This window comes from Hipposideros armiger, unplaced genomic scaffold (genome assembly GCF_001890085.2).
Source record: "Hipposideros armiger isolate ML-2016 unplaced genomic scaffold, ASM189008v1 scaffold_235, whole genome shotgun sequence".
NCBI lineage: Eukaryota > Metazoa > Chordata > Mammalia > Chiroptera > Hipposideridae > Hipposideros > Hipposideros armiger.
Genome location: NW_017731585.1, coordinates 982,550 through 1,007,507, shown reverse-complemented (window position 1 = coordinate 1,007,507; position 24,958 = coordinate 982,550). Strand labels below are relative to the sequence as shown.

General features: G+C 39.7%; 2 protein-coding genes across 6 annotated transcripts in view; one reads left to right on the top strand and one right to left on the bottom strand.

The window, feature by feature from the left end:
- The window catches only part of LOC109389489 (mitochondrial import inner membrane translocase subunit Tim23), a 29,816-nt gene extending 19,949 nt beyond the window's left edge, over nt 1–9,867 (top strand). Inside the window, exons 6-7 of the mRNA XM_019655065.1 lie at nt 481–591; nt 9,368–9,867. Of these exons, the coding sequence (XP_019510610.1) occupies nt 481–591; nt 9,368–9,483 (227 nt within the window). The 3' untranslated portion in view covers nt 9,484–9,867. The remainder of the gene's footprint in view (nt 1–480; nt 592–9,367) is intronic.
- An 814-nt stretch (nt 9,868–10,681) lies between these two features.
- Nucleotides 10,682–24,958, bottom strand: part of NCOA4 (nuclear receptor coactivator 4) — a 20,608-nt gene continuing 6,331 nt past the window's right edge. The window contains exons 1-10 of one of the 5 annotated variants that reach the window (XM_019655063.1): nt 24,937–24,952; nt 19,318–19,469; nt 17,986–18,126; nt 17,717–17,805; nt 17,313–17,421; nt 16,694–16,783; nt 15,998–16,144; nt 13,113–14,126; nt 12,543–12,683; nt 10,682–12,223 (exon numbers count right to left, since the gene is read on the bottom strand). In XM_019655063.1, the coding sequence (XP_019510608.1) occupies nt 12,218–12,223; nt 12,543–12,683; nt 13,113–14,126; nt 15,998–16,144; nt 16,694–16,783; nt 17,313–17,421; nt 17,717–17,805; nt 17,986–18,126; nt 19,318–19,455 (1,875 nt within the window). In that variant the 5' untranslated portion in view covers nt 19,456–19,469; nt 24,937–24,952 and the 3' untranslated portion in view covers nt 10,682–12,217. Of the gene's footprint in view, nt 12,224–12,542; nt 12,684–13,112; nt 14,127–15,997; nt 16,145–16,693; nt 16,784–17,312; nt 17,422–17,716; nt 17,806–17,985; nt 18,127–18,285; nt 18,386–19,317; nt 19,470–24,723; nt 24,837–24,936; nt 24,953–24,958 lie in introns of those variants that run through there. The other 4 variants (XM_019655062.1, XM_019655060.1, XM_019655061.1 and 1 more) reach the window with 4 other exon arrangements.

The following is a 24,958-nucleotide window of genomic DNA, read 5'->3' as shown; positions in this document are numbered from 1 at the left end:
TAAAAGTTATATTTGTCTTACAGTAGAAATACATGTGTTTTTGTTTCTAAATCCGAAGTACAGCTATTATGAATAAAAGTGAAAATTAAAGATAATCTTCCTGGGACTTCCCAGTGGTACTTTCCATAAATAGTTACTATTAATATTTCTTCTGAATCTTTCCAAATATCTTCTTTTCATATCCAGAGTCATACACATGTGCCTGCTTTACGTATTAGTGAATATAAATAGCTCTTCCTCCTCTTTGTTTTAAGTGAGTATGTAGGATTCCATTATATGGAAAGTCCCTTTCTGGATCAGTCCCCTCTTGATGGGCATTTTATTTGTTGCCAGGCTTTTGCTTTACAGTGTTTGATCATTCTTTATATATCTTTGAACACTTAGAGGATGATGTCTGTAGGATACAATTATCTAAATAGAATTGTCATACTGACTTACAGTACCTTTTTTTATTACTGATCAGTTCCATTTTCCCTGTAGCTTTGCTCTATAGTGCATTTGGTGTCATCATTGAGAAAACACGAGGTGCTGAAGATGACCTCAATACAGTTGCAGCTGGAACTATGACAGGCATGTTGTATAAATGTACAGGTAGGTTCTGTTAAATGGAGAGCTGTTTCTCAGTACACTTGAAGTATGTGTTTTATCCATAGTTTTCAAAGGAAGCTTTATATTCCTTTTTTTAGTATAACCTAGTGTTCTCTGAAACCTTGTGGTGGGTTTGGGTTTTGTTTTTGATTTTTTTTTCTTTATTTTGGTAAAATATACATAAAATTGACCATCTAAACCATTTTTCAAGTGTCCAGTTCCATGTTAAGTGTATTTACACTGTTGTGCAACCAATCTCCAGAACATTTCTTCATCTTGCAAAACAGAAACTCTACCCATTAAACAGTTCTCCATTTCTCCCTTCAGCCCCTGGCAACCACCAAGTTGTTTCTATCTCTATGAAATTAGACTACTCTGGGTACCTTATGTAAGTGGAATCATACAGTATTTATTTGTCTTTTTGTGACTCACTCACTTCATTTAGCATAATGTCCTCAAGGTTCATCCATGTTGTAGCATGTGTCACAATTTCCTTTCTAAGATTGAATAGTACTCTGTCATACATATATGCCACATTTGTTTTTTCCATTTATCTCTCAATGGACCCTTGGGTTGCTTCCACCTTTGGCTACTGTGAATAATATTGTTATGAATGAACATAGGTGAACTAATATAATTCAGTTTTGAAAAAAAAAAAAACAGAGCCCTAAGAGTTGAACCAAAATGATCTGGGTGAAGATCAAATATCAAATTCTCCTCTAAAATGGAAAAAAACAATTAACATTTACTGAATTATGATTATACTCAGCAATAAGCACTTATTTCACTTAAAACTCCGTGAAGTGATAATCACACCCCAATTTTATAAATGAGCACAGTATTAACACGACCTCTTTCAAAATGTCATATAACTAGTGACAGCTCCAAATTCATATCACATTTCTGTTTAAAATGGTTTAATTAAACTGCATGCATTGTATACTCCTGCCTCTGAAAAATACTTTTGTTTAATTGCTTTATTATGTATTAGACACTTGATTAACTGAGTAATTCTGTTTTTTAGTAATTCCTCCCCATATATCAGGTAGCATTTATGCATTATTTTTACTAGAAAGAAATGAGAGAAATTTCAACAAGATTACAAAGTTAAAGCTTTCCTGACATATCTAACAGTAAGAAGCTTTTTCTATATTGACAATAGGTTGCATTTGGAATTTTGTCCCTAAGAGTTCACAAAACTTCTTCCAGCACATGTGGGTGTGTTTACACACAAACAGAGCTCCCAGGTAGCATAAGACAGTAAATACATTTTATGTCCATGAAAACATTGCTTTGGCATAGAAAAACCTTGTTAAAAACCTAAAAATACTTGGGCCGGCTGAGTGGTGCATTGGTTAAGAGCTGGCTTGGGATGCCAGAGGGCCCCGGTTCGGATCCCACATATGAGGGCCAGTGACATTGCCCTCCACAGCTAAGATGCTGAACAACAGCTCAACTTGGAGCTGGGCTGCCATGAGTCGCCGGCGACGGCATAGGCTGCAGCCCCTGCTGCAGTGGGTTGCCATGGGCTATCGTGTGTGGTCGGCAGCCAGCATGAGCGGCCAGCAGCCACTGTGAGCAGCTGTCCAGAAGCCGGCAACTGATCTGCCTCACCCGGAATGGTGCCAACTTGGGCCAGTGAAGCAATGTCCTCCATAACTAGACTGAAGAACAAAAGGACAGCAACTTGTCTGTTCCCCTTCCCCCAATTCCCCAGCGCTGTTCCCCTCCCCCAATTCCCCAATAAAAATCTTTAAATATATATATATATATACTTTCACATGGAAAATCTGTAGGGTCAGACAGAAGAATTTAAAATTTTAATTGGCCGGGACACTCAGCCAGCAAGAGTTTGGTTGGCCCAAACTGCATTTAAAAAGATCAAATCAATATTTTAAAACCAGGAGATTTCAGACGAGCATCTGGAACTCCAGCTTCTTTCAAGTGAGTGGGAGACACCAAGCTCCCACTATGTGGTGGCACATGGCTGGAGCTGGAGAGGAGGAGGTGCTGCTTCTGCCACAGGAGGGGCACTGAAACTCCAGCTCAGTGTCCACCATTCCTGCTTTCTTATTCAAGGTAAGTCATTATGGCATAGCCTGTTACGGGCAGTCCTGAGTATAAGTATCGAATGATCCTCTGATTTAAGACACATTATGCATATTTTAAAAATAGAAAGGAAAAGGCTGGATGCTTTATATTATCAAAAGAAATGGGAGCCTAGCTTTCTGTGTCAAGGATTTCCTTGCAGTAATAGCATTTATGACAGCCTGGGACACCTCTAACATTAATAATGGAAGAGAAAGTTCTTGGATCAGACGAGAAAAAGAAAAAAAGTATCCATGAATTTTGTGTCAGGTGACAAGCTGGTTGCAGTTTCCGTTGCGGTATGGAGCACAGAGGAAGTAATTTGTCCACTGACCCAGGATTCCAACATTGCTTCACAACCCTGGCTCAACAAAGTCAGTCTGACAAGGCAAATCCGTGTGTCTTACCGATGTCTGGTTTAGAATAAACTTAGGAAGACGGAGCACAGAAGTATGAAGTTTATGTGGCAAGAATACAAATTTAACTTCAACTTCCATATTTGAAAAAGAGTTCAGGCACTCGTAGTCTAGAGCCAGCATAAACTGTTAAGGAACAAAGTTTACATTTAGAGAATGGCTAATTACTGCCGACCTAAAATATTTCCAATCTCAGTGTGCTCTTCAAAAATAGATTTTTCTTTTTTTAAAAAAAGGAAAAACTTCAGAATGAAAGTAGTGTGACTCAACTTAGGTATGCAGCTGCTTTATCAGAAAAAAAAATCATGTGGAAATATGTAGTTCTCAAACCAAAATGAGGCTAATTTTTAAAGTAATAATTCTGATATGATTTTAGTTCCTAATGCTTATTTAATGAACCATGGAAATCTTTTCCAGAGGGTGTGAAATGTCGTTATTAGATTTTCTGTGGCATATGAAAATCTGTTTAATAATAACTGGCATTTTACCAGGACAAGGACAGCTGTACTTCTGCTGTCATCCTTAGGAATGTGTAAGAGGCTTGGTCACTCATCTTCAGAAAACAAGGCCTCAGAAACCAAGCCATGGGCATCCCCTTTCCACTCGCAAAAAATCCCTGACCTGTTAATCCTATTCCTTCCATAAGAAAGTCATCTTATGAAAGCAAACTAAGTAAAAGTAAAAGATACAATGTTCAGTTTATCAAATTAAGCAATTATCATCAGGGTTGTTAAAAGGTACTGTTTACCCATAAATTCCAGGCCTTCAAAATTGAATTTTATATTCCAAAAAGAGCCTCTTGGTGACTTTTTTATGTTTATTGCTGGCATCGACATCCTCCCAGTAAAAAAAAATGCAGGTAACATAGTACACAAAGGGCTAACTGCCGTAATATATAATACATTTCAACAAATCTCTTAAACCAATAACCCAATAAAAAATGAGTAATATGACGCAACACCTCAGAAAATAATACACATGACTGCTGAACAATAGAAATTGCTCAGTCTCACAAGCAGCCAGGAAAAAGCAAACTAAAAAACATTAATGTTTTTCACCAGCTGGCTCAAAAGTGAAGGTAGATGACAATATTGGCAAAAGATAAACAAGTACTTGCAAGGCAGTTTGGCATTATTGATATTTTATTTTTTTTAAAGATTTCTATTGGGGAATTGGAGGGAACAGCATTGGGGAAGGGAACAGACAAGTTGCTGTCCTTTTGTTCTTCAGTCTAGTTGTGGAGGACATCGCTTCACTGGCCCATTGTTGGTATTATCATTGCGCTATTCCCAATGGTGAGGCAGTCACACGCCGGCTACCGTCCAGCCCCACTGCAGCCTACACCATTGCTGGCGACTCATGGCAGCCCAGCTCCAGGTCGAGCTGTTGTTCACCATCTTAGCTGTAGAGGGCGCAGTGTCACTGGCTCTCATGTGGGATCCGAACTGGTGGCCCTGCTTATCAGAGCTCGCGCTTTCAAGCCAACTCTTAACCAACGAGCCACTCTACCAGCTCCTGGCATTATTGATATTTTAAATACGTAGATTCTTTGCTCAAGTAATCTGACATCCGGCAGGTCATTCAGCAGCAAAGTGGCGTCCAGGCAAAACTACACTGAGGTATTTGTGACAGGCTTCCCAGTGAAGGCGGTACTTGAACACAGACAGATGAGGGCGCATATGAAGGTGTGTCTGGAGCGCGGGACTTAGGTAAAGGTTATGCCGAAAACAGGCTGGGAAGTGGGATTTGAAAGGCAGTGGGAAGAGCAATAGAATCCAGACTCATAGAAGTAACCAGGGACCAGATGGTGGAGAAGACAGCTCCGTGGACTACTGTGAAGGGGCTGGCTCGCCTGAACATTGATCCTCCTTACCTTCTAAGTACTGCATTTCCATTTACTGCTAAGCCTTAAATTGTAACTTGCATAGTGAAACTTGCACCTTTCTCCTGAGTACAGAATTTACATGAAGAGATGTTCACTCTGGGTTGATAAACCCTCTCTCTAAAACTTCCATAAGATTCTCAGAGGAGTCTGGGACATTCCCTATCACCCACAGAACAGCAACCACCAAAAAGACTAAGAACCTAATGAAAAATAGTCCTGACAGTACACAGTAATGTGGGGAGTCAAAAACAACGGAGATAGTTTAGTGTGTTTACTATTGCATGGAAGAACTGGAATTGCAAGGAAGAGATGGATGGGACAGGGGAAGCCTAGCAAAGTTAGCTGCCTTGAGTCCACTCAGTAACAAAGAAGGATAGCCCTTTCTACCTTTCTCTCACCATCCCCTCATGTCATCAGTTGTGAAGTTCACTACCTATTACCTGAGTTGAGGCCCTTATCACAAGCCCTAGACTTGTGTAGCAGTATTTTTCATTGACTATTTTGACATTAGCCTTCTACCACGATTCCTTCTTATCTACTCACTATTTCTAGGTTAATCTTCCTCAAGGATGGTTCTAATTCTGATACTCCTATCCAGAAACCTTGAATGATGACACAGTGCCTCTCAACTTAAACTTCTCATCCCAGTCTTTCATTCTGTGATCCTAATCTATTTTCCAAACTTTTCTCCCATACTTTCCTTGTTCATATAGATAAATTTGAAATTCAGTCCATTCATAAGGCCCAGCTCAACTGTTTTTCCCCCTTTCAAGAAATTTCCCTGATTGCTCCTTTCTCTATCCTGGAGGAGATCTGGTGTGAAAGACTGTGGGCTTTGGAGTCATGCTGGGTTTGACTAGCACGAGATCACTATAAACAACGGTGTGAACAACACAGTAACTTGTCTGAATTTCTGTTTCTTTGCCTATAAAACAAGAATGACCCCTGTTCCCATCACAGACTTACAAATGAGGTAAACCATATAAAACAAGTGACTTCCTTTCTGCCATAAGCATATTTTGTACCATTCTTAGAAGACTTAACAGTTTTCCTAGTAGGAAGTCAATAGACAGTATCTAAGATTGAAAAATCGAGACATAGCAAGATAATCATGTTCTTCAGAAACGTGACAGTAAAGAGCCAAAAATTAAAGTACTGGGTTGTCAGAAAAGTCATGACGTATTTTTCTATGTTTTTCTTTGCAAAAATGTGTCATGACTTTTCCGACAACCCAATAGCTGCCTTTGAGACCTGGGGAGTAGAGGAGGTTGGGGGGGGGGAGGTGGCACCAGACTGTATCACTAAGATCTTCATACTGTCTTGACTTAAAATTATGTATGTGGGCTACTTTGATAAAAATAAAAAGTGTGCAAAGCTGTATCAACATAATAAATATTAGGCATCAGGTTGCGAGGGGAGTGGGGAGTTACTGGTTAATAGGTACAAAGGTTCTCTGGAGACAGCGGTGGTTATTGCAGCTCTGCAGCGTCCTTCATGCCACTGAACTGTACACTTAAACATGGTAACTTTTGTCATGTGTATTTACCAGTTTTGAAAAACAAGTTTAACAAATTTTTTAATGTTAAATAGAGCAAAAACTCTTTGAATGGTGTTCAGTAGCCATCTCAGGATGTGGGTAAGGCTGGTCATCTACAGCAGGGGCCATAGCGCCTGCAGGCTAAGAATGTGCTTCACATTGTTTAAGGTACATTTTAAATGGTTCTTTAAGTACCTACCTAACAGCCTTTGGTCCCTCAAAGCCTAAAATACTTATATGGGCCATTTTAAGAAAAATTTGCAGATTTCTACTCTGTCAATTCAATGTGTAAACTCTGCCACTGACCAGCTCTTTGCCCCGCAAACAAGGCATTTAAATATTCTGGGCCTCATTTCTCCCATATTTAGAAAAGGTAATATATGCCCTTCTGGAAGAGTTGTATAAGGATCGAAAAGTTTGAAGGTAAAACTGTGAAACACACGTCCCATATTTGTTGTGCTTTAAGACTGACCATTTGGTTACCTATTCAAAGCAGGTGCATTTGCTAATCGACTTCCTGTGCTTAGTTAGAAGTTGTTTGATTACAGAAAGCCCAAAGCCACGGTCCTCAAAACTTTTAACAGATCAGCCATTTGGAAAACCCTGGAATTAATTCAGTTAAAATTAAAACTAAAACATGGGTGGAATGTGGTAAAAGCTACCCTTGAGTTAGGATTAGCTGTGCTAAATAAATCAAACACTGCATTTTTTTGGTATCTTCCTGCTGCAAATTTTTTCTATCCTTCAAAATAACAGTTGATTTGAACTACATTTGTTTCATTGTGGTCAGAAGGTAGAAAGCTTTGTGGGGAATGAATTTCTGAATGAACACTTAATAACCACTCATGTCCCAAAGACCTGAAAGTCTTCTAGTTAGTTCCCTGTTTCATTTTGTTACTCCAGTGCCTGTGCCCAGAAGGCTTGTTATTTGAGAACGAAACGGTGTGAAATTCATTCCAAAAGGGCTAAATAGAAAAAATGTTTTAGGACACTCAAAGCAAAAGGGCAACTAACTGGCAGGAATAGTTTGCAGCTAATTCTAAACAGGTAGGCAGACCATCAGAGTCCTGTGGATTTGTAACCTACTAAAGGTTCAGGGGCGTTAATCTGAAGTTGAATGTTTGGTCCCGGGAAATAGTATCTGCAAAATTAGTGTGCTTTCAGTTATCTGCCTTCCCTCTTTTTTCTAATTGCTTTTTTTTAAAAGCAGTGAGGTCACGTTAGCTTTTGCTTTGATTCAGAATGGGTTAGAGTATTAAATCTTTGTAACCTTGAAAGAACCCTCATTACACTCAAAGTTTAGGTCTAATAACAGCCATCATAATGCTGTTGCAGACAGCTTAGCCTTTATTCTCCTATACTTTGTAGTTTATTTTCCAAACCAGGAATTTGGTCTGATTATTGTTCACTTTCAGCTCATGCAACTTTTTATTGACTTACTGATCAAAGGTATGAGGTAGATCCTTATGAGACTGTTTTAAATGAGCAGATTGAGTGTACATTACTTTTATGTTTGAACCACACTGAATACAGCTCCAAGTTCAACTGCCATGCATAAGTCTAACTGGCAAAATGATACAGAGATGATGGGGACATGGAGATATCTCCCATTAACTGAAGTACTTTTATTTTAATGTTTCTGGTCACTTCCCACATATTTGACAACTATTTATAGATGATGTATGCAGTTTCTGTTTGGGCCTGTTGAAGAGAGATAATTAGGGCATCTCATAGTGGAAGCCTAGCAGATCGGCTATCAGAACTCCAGACTAGAGGCTCCTGGAAGGAGTGGCCCCTTAATCTATCAGCTGAAGCCACCTGGCAGGACATTCACTGCAGAAATGATTGCCCTGAAGTGTTCTGACTCAGCAACATCACCGACTTTCACAGAATGTACTGGCTTGTCACCAAATGGCCTTTAGTAAGGTAACCACAGGATGACAGCTGTGTTCCACCTTTGCCTTCCTGACACTATTTGAGACAGACTCCACAGGTACAAGATAGGTTGCCTGAAGTTTATAGTCCCGACATTTGTGAAAGTGGAAGAAAACATCAGGCACTTCTTAAAAGCTCCTTTGGATAATCCCATTCTGTTTATTAGACTTAGGGACTATAACTGATTGAAACATTTTTGTTTCTCCATTTCAAACAAATTATCTGTTGCCAGTCCTTTTCCACATGAAAAATATTCTTTTGTTGCTAAGCAAAAGTAGTTCAAAGTGTAATCCTTAAATGTTTTTCAACTAGCGTGATGACGCTAAGTGCCTCCTTGCTCTTTAGTTAAGATGGTCTGATGCAGCAGTGTGGGAACGGGACCTGGGCCAGGGGGTGCTTCATCAGCACTAAACCCAAAGCTTGATTACAGCCATCTTATCACCTCTTAGTCTTCAGAGTTAGTGTTAGAGGACCTGTGCAGAGTCCAGAGGGTGTCGTCATGTTTTCATCACAGCCTTACATCCGTTGATAGTGCCAGTGGAGTCTGAACTGGGTGACTAGCAGGCAGTTACTGATTTGGTTGGGACTTCAATAAGAAGCTTATTTTCTAAGTGTTATAGGAACAAGCCAGATTGAAAAAAAAAAAAAATTGTTAATGCTGATTGTCTTGAGTACAAATTGTGACATCAAAAGTAAAAAAGGTTTTAAATATGAAAATATAGTGTGTATATTAACAAGTTATTCAAAGAATTTGTCTCATGAACTGCAGTCTTGGTTTCTTATTATTTTAAAACGTTTCTTGTGTTTGGGATGGAGTATTTATAAACATGAAGGGTATTTGTCAGTTTTATGATACTCTTCCTTAACCCTTTGATGCTAGGACATTGTGCCATATGGATCTTGTTTGCTCTCTCCCAGGTGGTCTCCGAGGAGTGGCACGCGGTGGCCTGGCAGGACTCACGCTCACTGGCCTCTACGCGCTGTATAACAACTGGGAGCACATGAAAGGCTCCGTGCTGCAGCCGTCACTCTGAAGACTGCCAGTTAAATAGGACACTTGAGTAGTCACCCACACAATTACCAGTTAGTGTGGAGTTACTCGCTTCTTCCTACAGTTAGTTTGAAAATGTTGCGATTCCAATTGGCCGTGATGATCATGGATGGTAAGCAGGACTGGCTCTCCTTTCAGTCATTAGAGCTGAATCCCAACCCCGCTGGTGATTTGAGTAACATGGCTCTTCTCCTCTGGTGACCCTGCGCCTGTTCCACTCGCACCCCTGAACTGGAAAACCACTCACTCCCATAATTCAGGTCATGCTTGTTGTCAGTACTGTCACCGCGTTTGTTCATTTCATGATCCAAACTCTAAAATTGTCCTGTATTCCTAATAAAGGGTAAAAATGGAACCAAAGTCCTAACTCCAGTGTAAAAATAGTGGTTGTATCCATTTAAAAGCATCTTTCTGGATATAAAGTGAAAGTTACTCTTGGTATATTTTTCTGCCCCAGTTTAAGTTAAAACTTGTTTTCATGTTTGTGTTGAAATGAAGGGCTATTGGTGACAGTAAGAGGTTAAACTTTTTCACCAACAGAGTTGACATTAAACAACCTCAAATATTTCAGATTAACCATTATACCATTAGTGTGCTAGAACAATCTGTCCAACGGTCATGCTTAACTCTGTATGTATTAACTCATCTCCTTACTGGGGATAATTAGAAAAAGAGATGAAATAGACAAGAGCTTTAAGATTTTAAGGAAGCCTTGGGAAAGTTAAAGGAAACAGGGCAAGTTATTTCTCCAGTGTTTTCTCATCTATGAAATAAAACTGCACTACAGGTTACACATATAAATACTAAACAACTGGTGGTTATTACGATTGGAAAAAGTAAAGTAGGGCCTTTTTGGATGCTTCTAGTAAGGAATTTGGTAGAAAAATACTGAACTTGAGCTGAGGTTCTCTAGTAAAAACAAAGCTTAATTATTTCATCTACAACAGAGCAAAGTAAAAACGTGAAGAGTGCAAAAAAAAGACTGAAAATGGAAGTTAGTAATAACATCTATTCTTTGCTAATTTAAGATTCACAAAATACATTGATATTTTATTGCCTATAAAAACAATTTTCTATGTTCAGTTGTTTCTCAGCTGTACTAAATAACCTAGGGTCGTCACATTTATATAATGGGACCAAATATTTTAAGACAATGTAGTCTTACAAATACACAGGACAACTATGGCTGTTATGCTTTTAATGGAGGAAGGTACAAAATGCATCAATGCAAAAGACTTTTACATACTCATTAGCATAGTGATTAATGTAAATTTAGGAATACACTGTGTTAAACTCCAAAAACTACAAAGTTTCTTGCAACCTAAGATAATGGAAAGGCTCCTTAAGTTTTTACCCACCACCTTTATTAAAGTTCTAAATGGTGTCTGGGGAGACTGAAAATTAATAGGCTTTTTTCAGCTGTGGTTCAAGAATTCTAATAAAGTTGTATGTCAAACGACACTGCCAGACCGTGAAGGTTCCCCAAAAGGGCTTTCTAGTTGACCACATCACCAACTGAAAAGTTTCCAGTACCACATAGGCAAGTTGGGTGGCTTAATAGTTTAAAGGCCTGGAAAGCAGCTATGGTATCTTAGAGAATTTTTAAACATTATAAATCCCATTTCTCTCCTACAGAGAAACTTTAAAATATGAATATGACTTTAAGGATATTAAGAAAACATCAATAGTTTTCATAAAGCTTCAATAAACACCCCAAGGCACAAGTGTTCAAAGCAGCCTGTTCACTAAAATGTCACTGCATTATACTTTTAGAGGTATAGGTATGCTGTGCTTGCAGTGAGAGGACACTGAATTTATCCCTCATTAAAAGCACCAGGTGTCAAGCTCAGCTTCCACTTACACAGGATGCACCAATAACGCTTAGGTAGGATAGTGAAGTTCAAGTACTGCATTTCCAACATGTCGCCTTTTGCTTGTTTTGATTAGTTGGCACTGAGGCTCTTCTGCCTGCAGTTCTTCAGAATATATTGAAAGAGGCTAGGACCACCCAGAATACCATCTTAAAGCAACACGGAACCCTTCTAAAAGAGCTCACTAGACACTTTAATAACATTCAGAGAAGGAAAGAAAAACAAATTTGCAAGTAGCTAAATTTCTTTCAAAAAAAAAATGTAGACTCTGACATGTAGGCTAAAATGTTCGGTAATGTCAAAAATTCAAAATTGTTGATACACATTTGGTAAGAAAAAAATCACTATATTCTGAAGGTTAATTATTTGTGTGAAATATATATTAAACAGAAGAATCATCATTTTCACCACTAAAGGTAGAAAACCCACAGCAAAGGAAGCATCTAAAGGGTAATCAAAAGGTTAGGGAAGTTTACTGCTTTAGAATACGCCAACACACCTTGATTATAGAACTATTTAATTTTGAAAACTACAGTGTTTTAATGTACTAGTAACAACCAGTCTAAGGAGCCATGGAGGCTTATGAGACCTATCTATCCACCAAGATGCTGTTTCTAGTGTAGGGGTGAATTCATACTTCTGTAAGAAGGAACTGGATCACCTCAGCATTGAGTTTTTTCTTTTACGCAGTAACTCATAATTTGATGACTTCACTAGTTCAAAATTAGGCAGAAACTAAGCTGACTGCTCAGACCCAGAAACAATGATTTGGCAAGCTGTAGTCACTCGACTCATGGAAGTGTGATAATTTGCAGAAAAGTTGCCTGATGCGAGTACTCCATTCCTTCACATCTGTAAAGAAAAATCCACAGATAACAAGTCACTTCACTGTAGCATAAAAGCAAATTTCTCCCCACCTTAAAGAATGTGGGTCATTTTTTAATATGCTAATAGACTCCACACAACTCTGAAAATTCCCAACAGCTACATCATCTTTTAAAGTTCAAATAAAATACATGAAATTTTATAATCTCCCTCTTTCACCCTCACTTGACTAACAGACATAACATTAATAGGAATATGGTTCAATGAGCAATGTATAAACTCATGTAAGATAAAACATTTATAAGCAGTAAAATCTGTAATATTTACACGAGTGGCATGTACGCACCTGTAGAGGAGTTCGATACAACCACTTTTCTTTATCAACTTGAAGCTGCATACAGGCAAAGAGATCACAAACTGCTGGAAGACCATAGCAGTCTGGGGGGAAGTTACGCTCCTCCTGGATGGGTGAATTAAGTAATACTTCCTGCAAGAAGACAAAAAAGGCGGGTTGTACATGACAACTGAGAGGCATGAGACCAACTTATCTTCCAGATAATTTTCCCAATAGTGTAGTCTCTATAAAGAATCATGTAAATGTTGGACATTCTAATAATCAGGAGCAAGGGTGATTCCTTTCTCTACCCCTAAATCTTTTCTGTAAATAGCAACAAAACTGGCTGGGTTTCTTTCCTGTAAGGTGGGGGCTGGAGCCCTGGAAAATGCATAAAATTCCAGTCTGAATAATCAAATCCTCCATTCTGTTGCTAACATGGCACCAAAATTAGTAATACTTAAGCCAAATTTAACAGTTAATGTATTTAAAGGATCTGGGCCATGTGCAAGGTTTGGGATTAAGAAAGCAAAACTCTGTTAAATCTATTTCAAATGGTGTTATTCTGGTGTCTGTGCCCACCTTGGCCTTCTTTCGAAGTAGCCACTTGTCTTCTCCTGAGGATAACTGGCCGAGGTTTCCTGTCTTCTTTCCTGGCAAGACCCAGTCTGCTGTGTTAAAGGGGCACCAGGAAGTGGCTGCGGGGCTTGTGGCGTTTTGCTTGCCAGCACTGTCCTCGATACCAGGCACTTCCTTGGGGTGTCCTTCTTTGCATGAGGGTGTGATGAGCCACTCAGACAGGGGACTGTTCCTTATGACTTGGACGGAATCAGCAATTCTAGAAGGAGCCATTGCCTTTGGTGCCTTAGCTTGTTCTGCTGTCTCTTTTCTGGAAGGACAGAGCCACATGTTCAGAGGATCGATACGCTTCTCAACTTCAGGTTTTGGTTCCACAGGCACCCCATTTTTATCCTTTCCTTCTTTCTCCAGCAGCCACTTACAGAGCGCTTCCTTCTCACAGTTTTCATCACACACACACTCTGCAAAGCTCATACAGGGCTCATTGGCTTTGCAGACATCTTCTACTTTATACGGGTCCTGATGGTCCTGGACAAGCCAATCCTCAGTGATCACGCTGGGAGTGGACAAGGGTTTCTTGGCCTCCATGTGGTCATTCAGGCACTTCAGATTGCCCAGGTTTTCAATCTCCACGCCTTTGGGCTGGTTGCCCCGACAATTGGTACACGAATCAGGTTTGACAAGCCAATCATTCACACTGTAGGACTCCTGGAACACCTGGAACAAGAACTTAAACTTCTCACTGGTTTCACTGCTGCCATTCTCAGGCTTCTCCAGCTTACGGGATTCCTGGGGTGTCACCAGCCAATCAGAAAGGTCCACTTCATCTTGATCAAGAAGCTCTAGATCAGCAACCTTCTCAATATCAGAGAAGGAGCCGGTGGTAGAACAGCTGGTACACCTTTGGTAACTTGGTTTTTCGGGAACTTCTTGTTGCTGACTCTTGTGGAGCCACTTTTCCAAGTCCTTTAGGTTGCCCCAGACATTACTGAAGAAACTGAAGGTTCTGGCAGAAGTCTACACAAAAAGTACACAATGTCAGTTCACCAGAACATTCTGACTGCTTTGGGATTCAACAATGAAAGCGTCCTAATAGCATATTTACTGCTTTGCCCAATGTTTGTAAATTTAAGTATATAAAGCCAAGCGACAAAGGATTTCTCTGTTGCAATATTAAAATATGAGTACAGGGCCGGCCAAGTGGCGCGTTGGTTAAGAGCTGGCTTGGGACGCCAGAGGGCCCCTGTTCGGACCCCACATATGAGGGCCAGTGACACTGCCCTCTACAGCTAAGATGTTCAACAACAGCTCAACCTGGAGCTGGGCTGCCGTGAGTCGCCAGCGACAGCGTAGGCTGCAGCCCCTGCTGCAGTGGGTTGCCATGGGCTACCATGTGTAGCCAGCAGCCGCCGTGAGCGGCCATCCAGAAGCCGGCGACTGATCTGCCTCACCCAGGAAGAGCACAATGATGGTGCCAACTTGGGCCAGTGAAGCAACGTCCTCCACAACTAGACTGAAGAACAAAAAGGACAGCAACTTGTCTGTTCCCCTTCCCCCAATTCCCCAACAAAAATCTTTAAAAAAAATAATAAGAGTACATAAAAAATTTAATTTTCTGCAGTTTAAAAAAACTGAAAAGTATTAAAGGCAAACTAGGAGAAAGCATGTGTAGCATATTTGACAGAAAAGGGATGTTTTGCATAATATGCCTTTATGAATCAAGAAGACAAAAATGAGCAAAGGACAGTGATGCTGCGCCTGAGCTGAGCTGTCGCTGAGCTGCCAACAGGTGGCAGGATGGCTCAGCTGGTGTAACAACAAGATTGCCTGTTTGATGGTGCACCGGCAACTAAGAAGACTGAATTCAGCACCTTGAGCTGAGCTGCTGCCCGGATGGCTCAGTGGATACAAGGTGCGCGTTTAACAAGGCTGCCGGGTTCGACTCCCACATGGGATGGTGGCTATGCCCAACTAAGATTGAACATAGCACCTTGAGCTTAGAGGCCACGAACTGCCAATAGGCAGCCAGATAGTGACTGGCACCCTCCACAATGAAGACTGAAGAACAACAACTTGGCTGGTCCCCTTCCCCAATTCCCCAACACTGTTCCCCTCCCCTCACCCCCCAATAAAATATTTTTTTAAAAAAATGAGCAAAGGATATGATTAGACCAGTCATCAAAAAAGGCTAATAAACATGAAAAATGCTCAACCTCCTTAGTAATCAAAGAAACTCAAAACAAAAGTAAAACTTATTTTGTGTCAAATTCAGAGAAAAAAAGAAACTTGTGTAGGACTACCACTATTAGAGAAATTGCAGGGAAGCAGGTATACTCAATACTCTGCTGGTGGGAATATAAATTGGTATCAATTTCCTGGAAAGCCAAGCTGGCAATATGTATCCAAAATCTTAATGGGTATGCAGAATTGTATATAGGAATGCAGTTTCTAGGAATTTACTCCTAAGGAGCTAACCAAGAATGTACACAAATAATTAGCTTCCAGATGTTTAGAGGAACTTTGTTTATATCTATAAAAACTGGAATTTAAGTTATAGCCAATCAATGAAATATTATATACCATTAAGTATTTTATGGCAGAAATATACTCATGTATTAGTGAAAAAAATCTGCTAGCAAAAACAGAATTTACAGAATGATTATTTTAAAGTATATGTATGCATAGAAAAATGAAGTACATAAAAATTACAGTGGTTGTCTCTGCATGTTGGGATTATGGGCTTGTATTTCTGAAAAGGTGTTACTATTGTAACATGTTTCTAGACTAGAAGGAAAGACTAAATAAAGACACATATTGTACTACCAGTTAGTAAAACTAATCCCGTCTGCTACTGTGTCTACCTCAGAAACAATAAAGTAGCAACACACCTGACTATTTTCCAAGGTCTGCTTTTGGGTGAGCCAGTCCTGGAGGTTGGTGCTGGGTATGTAAGGAGCCTGATGACCACTGGCAGGTTTGCTTCCAAGAAGCCATTCACTGAGAGGGACAGCTGGAGTGCCGGATGCTGACTTCTGCTAATCACATAATATTTTGCTGCTTAACGAGGCAACGTCAAATACAATAGAAAGTTCACCAGAAAAGCAGAAGATCCACAATCTAATCTTAGCTTGCCACTGACCCCACACAAGTCACATGTCTTCCCTAGGCCTGCATTTTCACAATTATAAAACAAGCAGTATAACTGATCTCCAGGTTCCATCTCAACTCAAAACGTCTAGAATCCTATATTTGCATTGCCTTTAGAAGTATTGTAAATCATCTGTATGCATTATAGAGAGAAGGATCCCCAAGAGAGAACCAACCCAATCAGAAAGCTAATGACAATTTCTTATAAACTAATTGATAACGATTACTCTCTCTCTCTCTTAGCACCTATAAAACCTCTGAATTTCTAGCTGACATTCAGTCTCAAAGTTAAGGCTTTAATTGTATAAACTAACTCATTACCTCTGGTGCCTTTTTACAAATAAATGGTAGCAAAAAACAAAGTGATTTAGGCAAAACCTAAAAGAAATACAAGCCAAGTAATAACTCAGGTATCAGAAACAAAGTGACATTTTTACCTGCTCTGGCAATGATACAGAGCCTCTTTTCTCCAGGAAGGGCCCAACATTTGATGAACTAGCATGAGCTATCAAGTGCTCAGGAATTTGCTATAAAATAAAAGCGAATTGTGTTTATTAATGTTATACTTTCATCCCCCAAAAAAGTGAAATTGTAATTCCTAAATTTTAAAAGTATTAAGCAAAGCATTACCATTTTATTAGAATAATCTTTACAATAAATCCAGTGACCTACAAAGTAGTTATCAAACCTGAGACTTCTCTACTACTTATGTAACTATCGTCAAATGAGATCTTCACCAGAACTGGTATTACTATTTTAACGAGACCCAAATGAGACCATGTTTGGTTCTTTAAAGACCACTCAAGCCATCAATTTTATAATATGTCAAAGGTGTTTAAAGATATACAAAATGAATTCTAGAGATTATCCATGAGTCAATACCACATCCCAAGAACTACCAGCCCATTGCTCTTAATCAGAACGTGAAATTCCTGAAGTTTACCAAATTCTGAAGAGAACCACTATTCACAGTAAAAATGTGATGTGTTTATGGCCGCTGTGAGGCTACAGGCCTGAGAAGAGTGCTCTGAGCCCTCTGAGATCAGATTTACTCACGATGGTCTTCAGGGACCCAAACGTGGTAATGGCCTGGCGCAGAGCTGCTATGTCTGCTTCGAAGAGCAGGACAGTCGAATCTTCAGGTTTGAGGGTCAAGCTGCCCAGTCTGGAGAGAAAAAATAAATAAAACCTGGCTATTTTTAAGGAATATCCATTTCAACTTCATCCAAAAAGAAATCCAAGTTGTGAATTATTTTAAATGATTATACTTTTCTAAGAATCTCAACCAAAGGTAGATGACTTAATCACGTACCAAGTATAATATTAAATATATAAAAATGGTCTTATCAAAGGAATAGAGAAGTCAAGTCCAACACATGCAATGAGTTACAATACTGACTTTTTTTGAATACATCAAAGTCAAAGAGCCAAAATACAAAACAAGCAAAAAAGGCCTTTACCTCTCCAAGCACACAGAGACCTGATTGGCTAGATCTTTGTTTTGGGTGCACTCCAGTTGATGAATAAGACAATTGAACTGGCCCAGTAACTGTAAGAAAAAAGAAACCATCTAGCCACAATGATATAATACTAAACGCACCAAATGTATTCAAGTTAACAAACAGCAAATAGCACTTGAGATTAAACTTTTATCTGATCTATATTAATGCCACATTATAGGAAGGACATTCTCCAGAAACCAGAAACCATAGTCTTGCAGCCGCCTTACCCAGTAGAGCTGTTGGGCCTGCTGCTGAAGTGTCTCCTCTTTAAGCTGATAGATGAGATCTACCTGTTCGTACAGCCACACCTCACGGCTTCGAAGGCATTCCAGGTGACGGCTTATGCAGCTGTGAATCTGGGCTTTGACCTAAGAAACACATATAGATTAGCTTCACTAGTGTTGTAAGCCCAAAGAAAGGTGTTTCCCACAGAACTGGGAGGTTCTTAAATTTCTGGGGGTTACAAATCCTTTTGGTTATCCAATGACATCTACAGAGCATCTCCCCAGAAAAATGTATATACTCAAAATTTTGCCTGTAATTCCAAGGTTTAGTGTCCCAGAGCCCCATGGACCCAGTTCGAGAATTCCAGCCATCCAGGCGGACCGAAACTCTAAAATCCTCCTTCAATACCTCTCCCTCCTAAGGGGATCAGGTTTATGCTGGGTATCCTAAAGTAATCAAGAGAAAAATACAAGGATATGTCACATAATACTGATCCTCCCCAGTTGCCCATATAATTTGAAAATCTATAGTTTCACAAATTTGTAAGACAAGAGTATTAGCTTAATAACTAGCTGTTATCTCTTTTCTCACCCTACAGATGAGCAATCTATTTATAGTAGGCCAATTCAGTAAAGAGATGTGCCACTACATGTCAACAGCCAGAGACCACTACAGTAGACGGTTTAAGTATAAACACAATGTTTCTGGAAGTATAAACAGTGATTCAAAAGGGGGATAAATACAAAAATCCTAAGGAAAAATTAAAATCAGCTATATATTATCCATGAGACTCCCCATAAGAAACTTTTCTAAAACACATTTTTCCATACAACATAGTTGGATTTCAAAGTCATGTTGTGCTACTTGATTTACCAACTCACCAAGAGAATAGAACTAAACCAACGGAATGAACATACTCGTATTTAATTCTGGCTTGCTCTAAGTCATTATAGAGCCATGCCACCACCAGGTTAAAAGATGGCAGAGGACACGCTGCAGTGCCATTCTTTATGCATCAGGACACAGCTGAGCAGGATACTGCTCATTCATTTTATTTCTGTATTGAAGGCAGAGCTTGACACACAAACTACATAGAGGAGCAACCAAAAATGCATTAAAGAACTAATTCTCCAAGGTGGTACAAGATTTTCCAGACCCTTCTAACAAGTGCTTTACTTCCCTTTGGAATCAAAGACATTGACATTTCAGGCAGACCATGCAAGGCCTGGGGTGAAACTCCATGGCTGGCACGGAGAGCCAAGCCCTCGGCCATGCTCTAACCATCCCCGTGCTAAGTCCAGACAAGGCAAGTGGAAAGCACATGTCACACCTACCTCTCGCAAGTTATCTTTAATTTGCTGTTCAGCCCGGAGAACTCCACCAATCGCAAGCTCCAAGTCCCTCCGTGCATCACAACACCTCACAAGGGGTTCTCTAGCACTGGAGCCATTCTGGTCCTGTGAAGTACTCATTCTGCTCACTGCTCCTTTAAAAGAAAAAAGAACAATCCAAATTGCCCCATAATTACAACCGAAAACCACCTTTCCATCATCCCCCAAATGATCATTCCACCCAGCTCCCAGTTACTAAGTACTTAGATCACTTCCAACAGAGGACCTGGCACACAGTGTACCCTTCCTGAATACTGCCTCCCCCTCCCTGCCCACCACTGGGTTCCTGCCATAAGAGTCTATGAATCTGCTTTAGTGGCGCTTTACATGGAACAGATGTTTCTGAAAAAATACACTAATTTTTCTGAATCAATAGGGCTTATAGCCTCTAAAGTTAAAAGAACACTTAAGAGTGTAAGCTTCTTTCTATTTATACACACATGAAGTCATAGGGGGCATGTGTTCTTGTTTTACAGATTGAGAGGTGAAGACTAAAAGGTCTAGAAGTATCCATAATTACTTTTGAAAACTGCCCCCAAAAAAACAAAAAAAAACCTTGATAAACAGAGTTTAGAACATTGTTTAGATCTGGCATCTACCTAAATTATTCAGAAGATGGAATTTTTAATTTATTTTTTCTTTTTTCAGTGTGTGTGTGTGTGTGTGTGTGTGTGTGTGTGTGTGTGATTTTTTTAAATTTAGAAACACAGAGATGGCTTCATAGCTAGGAAGCTAACAAAATAATTTCACAGGACTGATATAAGGGAGGTACAGAAATTAGTGTGGGAAACTACAGAGAGTTCTCTAATAAGCTCAGCTTTATGAGAGAGAAATAGAAGTGGAAAGAATAGCACATAACCAATGATATAATAATATGAGACTAGGACAGGCAAGTGTCACAAATGCAATGAAGTAAAGCTTGACAGAAGTCACTGGTGTCTACCTTGAACAGATCTAAAAATCAAAGATGGTCTCTAAACACTTAGAAAATGAAAGCAATGATCACTGCAGCCCAGCATGGGTTTCCTAAGCCCTGTAACACCAAAGTGATTTCCCTCTTGGATAGTTTTACGAAACTGGCCAGCCAGTATCATGTTGTAGACATGATATATCTGGACAACAGGACTGGGACAAGGTTGCATGCTACCTTTGTGGACAAAGTGAATATGGGCTAAGATGAAGTACAACTCAATTGAATCAGAAGATTATTTTTTACAAAGTACTCAAAGGATAATGGACTGAAGCCAGACTGTAAAGTTTTTAGAGGTATGTCCCTGTTTTTCCCAATTACTCAACTGTTTTCCCTAATGAATTGGATGAAAACATAGAAGGCAGACATTAAAGTTGGCGATAACATGAAACTGTGAAAGAAACAGATTCCAAAACACTCTCTACAAAGCTGTTACATCTTATAAAAATGTAAATACTTTGAACAGGAGTGTGAGGGAACAAAGTGGAAGAGAATAAATTTTTTAAAGGATACAGTTTTTAATTGAAAGTACACTCTACATGAGTTAGCAGTATGCTGGGTCTGAGGAAAATATAATTTGCACACTGACTAAAATGATTAAAAGTACAACATTTATCACAGGACTAATCTGTTCCATGTTTATTAGACTAAATTTGGAATTTCTTTCTGAATAACACACTTTACAAAGAAGCATTTACAAATGAGAAAGAGGCCTCAAAACCATGAAAAGCTTCTCCAGAAGGGAGGCTGTTTAGCCTTGATAAGAGAAGTCTCTGGGAGGACATGATTACTATTCTCAAATATTTGGAGACCTGACAAATAGAAGTTAATCTTATTCAGAATAACCCAAAGTTGGGGAGGACATTTGAGGCAGTATATGAAAGAACTTCCCAACAGTCCTGAAGGCAACGACCTCAGAGAAGCCAGCCTTCAGCTGAAGAGTAGCCTACCAAATGCAGTCCTCCAAATGGCTGAGTGCTCATCTGAGACAAGGGAACTTTGGCTTAAAGTACATTTTCAAGCCTACCTTTAGGGCCAGGTAGTCAGCTATAAGCTGGACAGGGACAAAAATAGTGTGATCCCCATCCTCTGAAAACTGTGGAAAGAAGCCCAGCAGGCTTTTTTTATTATTATTATTGACCATCTCAGCAAAAGATTCACATTCAGCAACTACAGACTTTCTATAAAAAACTGAAAGACTCAGGAAACTTTCTAACTTCCCCTTGTTCTTGTTTTCCTCAGTCTGTTTCCCCAGGATTTGACAGTAATCCTTGAAATTTTTTCCAACCCTTGAAAACACCAGCTGTAGCTACTTTGCTGCCTTCTGTTTCATACTGTAAGCTGCTCTGTTTTAAGTACAGACATCGGTGCACACTGCAGACTGGAAACGTCTGCATAACACGAGAGAAACGTTGGCGCAGATGTGGAGAATGAGAGTGCCAACTCACTGCCACAAGTTGCTTCACTTTACACTTTGATTAGTTATATGAAAGGCATGTTTAACTGTCTTTCAAATGTATTAACCAAATCTCACCTGTGCCAAATTTCCCACTCTTAGGTCCTCACCATTTGTGTGAAATGCCACAATGCCTGGCACAGTGTAAAATGTAATAAAAAACTTAAAATGTTGCTTCAAAATGTCAAAAACCCCAGAGCTCTCTAGACCATGTAGGAGACAAATTCAAATGCATACAGTGCTGAATGCATTACTAGATCCCTAAAGTAACTCTTCTCAATTCAATCACATGTACTATACAACTGCCTAATAAGAGAATATGGCAAAAGTACACAAATTGAAATTTCCTCTTATCAGCTATGAACAGAAGGTAGGATGAGATTTGAAAGTTATAAAACTGATTTTTCCCCACATACTAATCACATGTTTTCAAATTAAAATGAGTGTTATCCTTCAAAAGAGTCATCTTGTTAGAATAAGGTCTTTAGGGCCCATTTGTCAGCCACTAAGGAAACTTGTTTCATTTCATTATGATCAGTACCAGGGTGCTTGTTCCTTTGCTGCCCTTGGCTCTGCCCCGCTTCCTCCCTTGGGGTAGTCAGCTTCCAAAGCCTAGATCCCAAGAAGGGAGTTGTGAAATGCCTGCCCTCTTGTACTGCAGTGAGGAGGAAGCCCTCGGAGCGGAAATCAAAACCCCCACTACACTGGTGAACTCAAAGCACCATGAGGTGAAGCCTGAGCTAGCTATGAAATGCCACATCCAAAGAGACCTGTATGAGGTAACTAGTTCATATGGCCACTTTCAACAGTTCACCACTGTTTCAGTTCAAAAGTGCCAGTATAGCAAGCATGATAGTTAAGAGATCACTCTGGGGTCTGACAAACCAGAGTTCCAAGCACCTGCAAGCTTGAGACCCATGGGCTAGTTACTTAATTTCTTCCGCATCCATTTCCCCTGAAAAAAATGGAGAAAATGAAAGCAGCTACAAAGGGCTGCAGTGAAGTTAAAGTACGACATCATCTGCCTGTAAGCACTTAATCCAGCCCCTGTGCTTTTTAAGACTGCAGTTGTTATTATGGGGACCTTATGAACCTCCACCTTTGGACTATAGAAAGGAGCACTGATGCCAAAGAAAGCTTTGAAGTGAGGAGGCCCTGACTTACAATCATGTAGCTATTTATTAACTCAATAGTCTAAACCAGGTATGCACAGTTTTGCCTGTTTTCTTACCTGTAAACAGACGGGACCAAATCAGCTCTAATTCTAAAATTCAAATCAATGAAAGACTACTAAAAATGTCTTTTCATATTCACCTTTGCCATCAAAACTACTGCCCTACCACTGTCAAAAGAAAACTAAAGGTATATTTTTTGAGACAAAGTTAAAAGTTTAAGTGCTTTCTAAAATTTCCCTGCATATAGGGTTCCTGTCCTAGGTTTTGGGGGAGGGGAAAGGAGGAAGAAACACACACACCCCTCAAACAAAAAGGGTTCTCCTGGAGCTTTCCTCAAAGAGGAGTTCTACAAACTATATTTGCCATATTTGCACAATGCTTTGCACAAATATAGTTATCAAGTCTGGAGATCATGGAAACAGAATTGAGCAACTAACCACAAATAAAGCTAAGTTATCATATGGTTTAACCATAAAATTTCCAAAGAACTATGACCTTCTTGTGACCAACACAAACCACAATTTGAAGTTGAAAAAACTTCACCTCTTTAGTACACTACTCTCATTTTATAGATGATGCCACAAAGGCCCAGATAGTTTAAATGACCCATCTAAAGGGCCACAGCCATAAGGGTAGATTTGGGTTCCTAGTCCTGGATTCTCTCACTGTCCAGCTTCTTCTTTCTTTAGTGCATTATCACCCATAAATTATTTGCCAATACCTAAGTTTAAAATTAACATTCCAAAATTATCATTCCAATTAACATTCAAATAGTAACATTTGGGTTACTACTGGAATAACTTCCACTAAGATTCTCGGATCATTTTCATAGTGCTCAATAAATTATGACAATTTTTCAGAACCTTCTTCCTTGGATAATATTAATAAAATAAATAGTACCTTTACATGTAAGAATAAGCAAAACACTGCCAAGCACCAGTGCCAAGTATGAAGGACAGGAGCCAGAGCCCTGGTTTGTGACCCCACATCTGTATCACAGCCATCTGGGAGTTCCATTTGTCTGCCTGAATTTCAGAAAGCAGACCAGATCATCCCTAACTGCAGCTTCCACCCTCACGGTTCCTCCCATTTCCCACCTGCTCTTCCTCTCAAAAAAAAAAGTTCACTTTTGATTTCCTTTCCTGGCATCCAAATCATTGCTAGAAACCCAAGCCCTTAAAAAACAATCCACAGGATACCTATGTGTACTATAGATTACTAAATTCAAAATACTAACTGACGATTTCGTTATTTTTGATGAGGCAATATCCTAGGCCATTTGTACAAATTTTCAGGGAAAAAAATATGAAACAATTATTCTGCATTCAATTTTACCTTGAGCCATTTCTCTTTCACATGTTCCTTTAGTTTAAAAAAGTTGTTTTTTAATATCACATTAATTAATTCACTCAAAGGTTATATAGCCCACTTTTAGTTCTTTATCAAGACTAGTTTCTGAAATTCAGGATGTGATTCCCCATAATTTTTTTACAACCACGCAAATAAAGGATAATGCCTAAAGAGACTTAAACAAAGCAAGGCAATAATGAATCCACGAGAGAATATTTTAAGATTGTTTGGCACTTCGGAGGTTACTGCGCTCAGATTTGTCTACCTTTATACAAGTATGAGCAATCAATCCTAGCACATCAACTTTCCGAAGCAGTAACCGAAAACTGACCACGAAATTGGTCTTTACCATCTAATGATAAGTATGGCTTTTCTAGTTCAAAGCAACAGTGACTCACGCGACTTTCCAGGTTCCCCACTTTCTAAGACACTAGTCGCCCCTGGAAGCCTTGGTTCCTGGAAGCCGCAGTCGCGCGTTCACGCTCAATTTCCGAACTGGCGCGGTCATCGCTCAGTACGCATGCGCGCATCCCCCCCCCCCCCGGCTGCAGGGCCACGCAGGACCAGCTGACCCGGAGGGCTCCGCTGAGGCCCTGGGCTGCCCCACGTACCGCGAAGGCCAGGTCCCCGCTG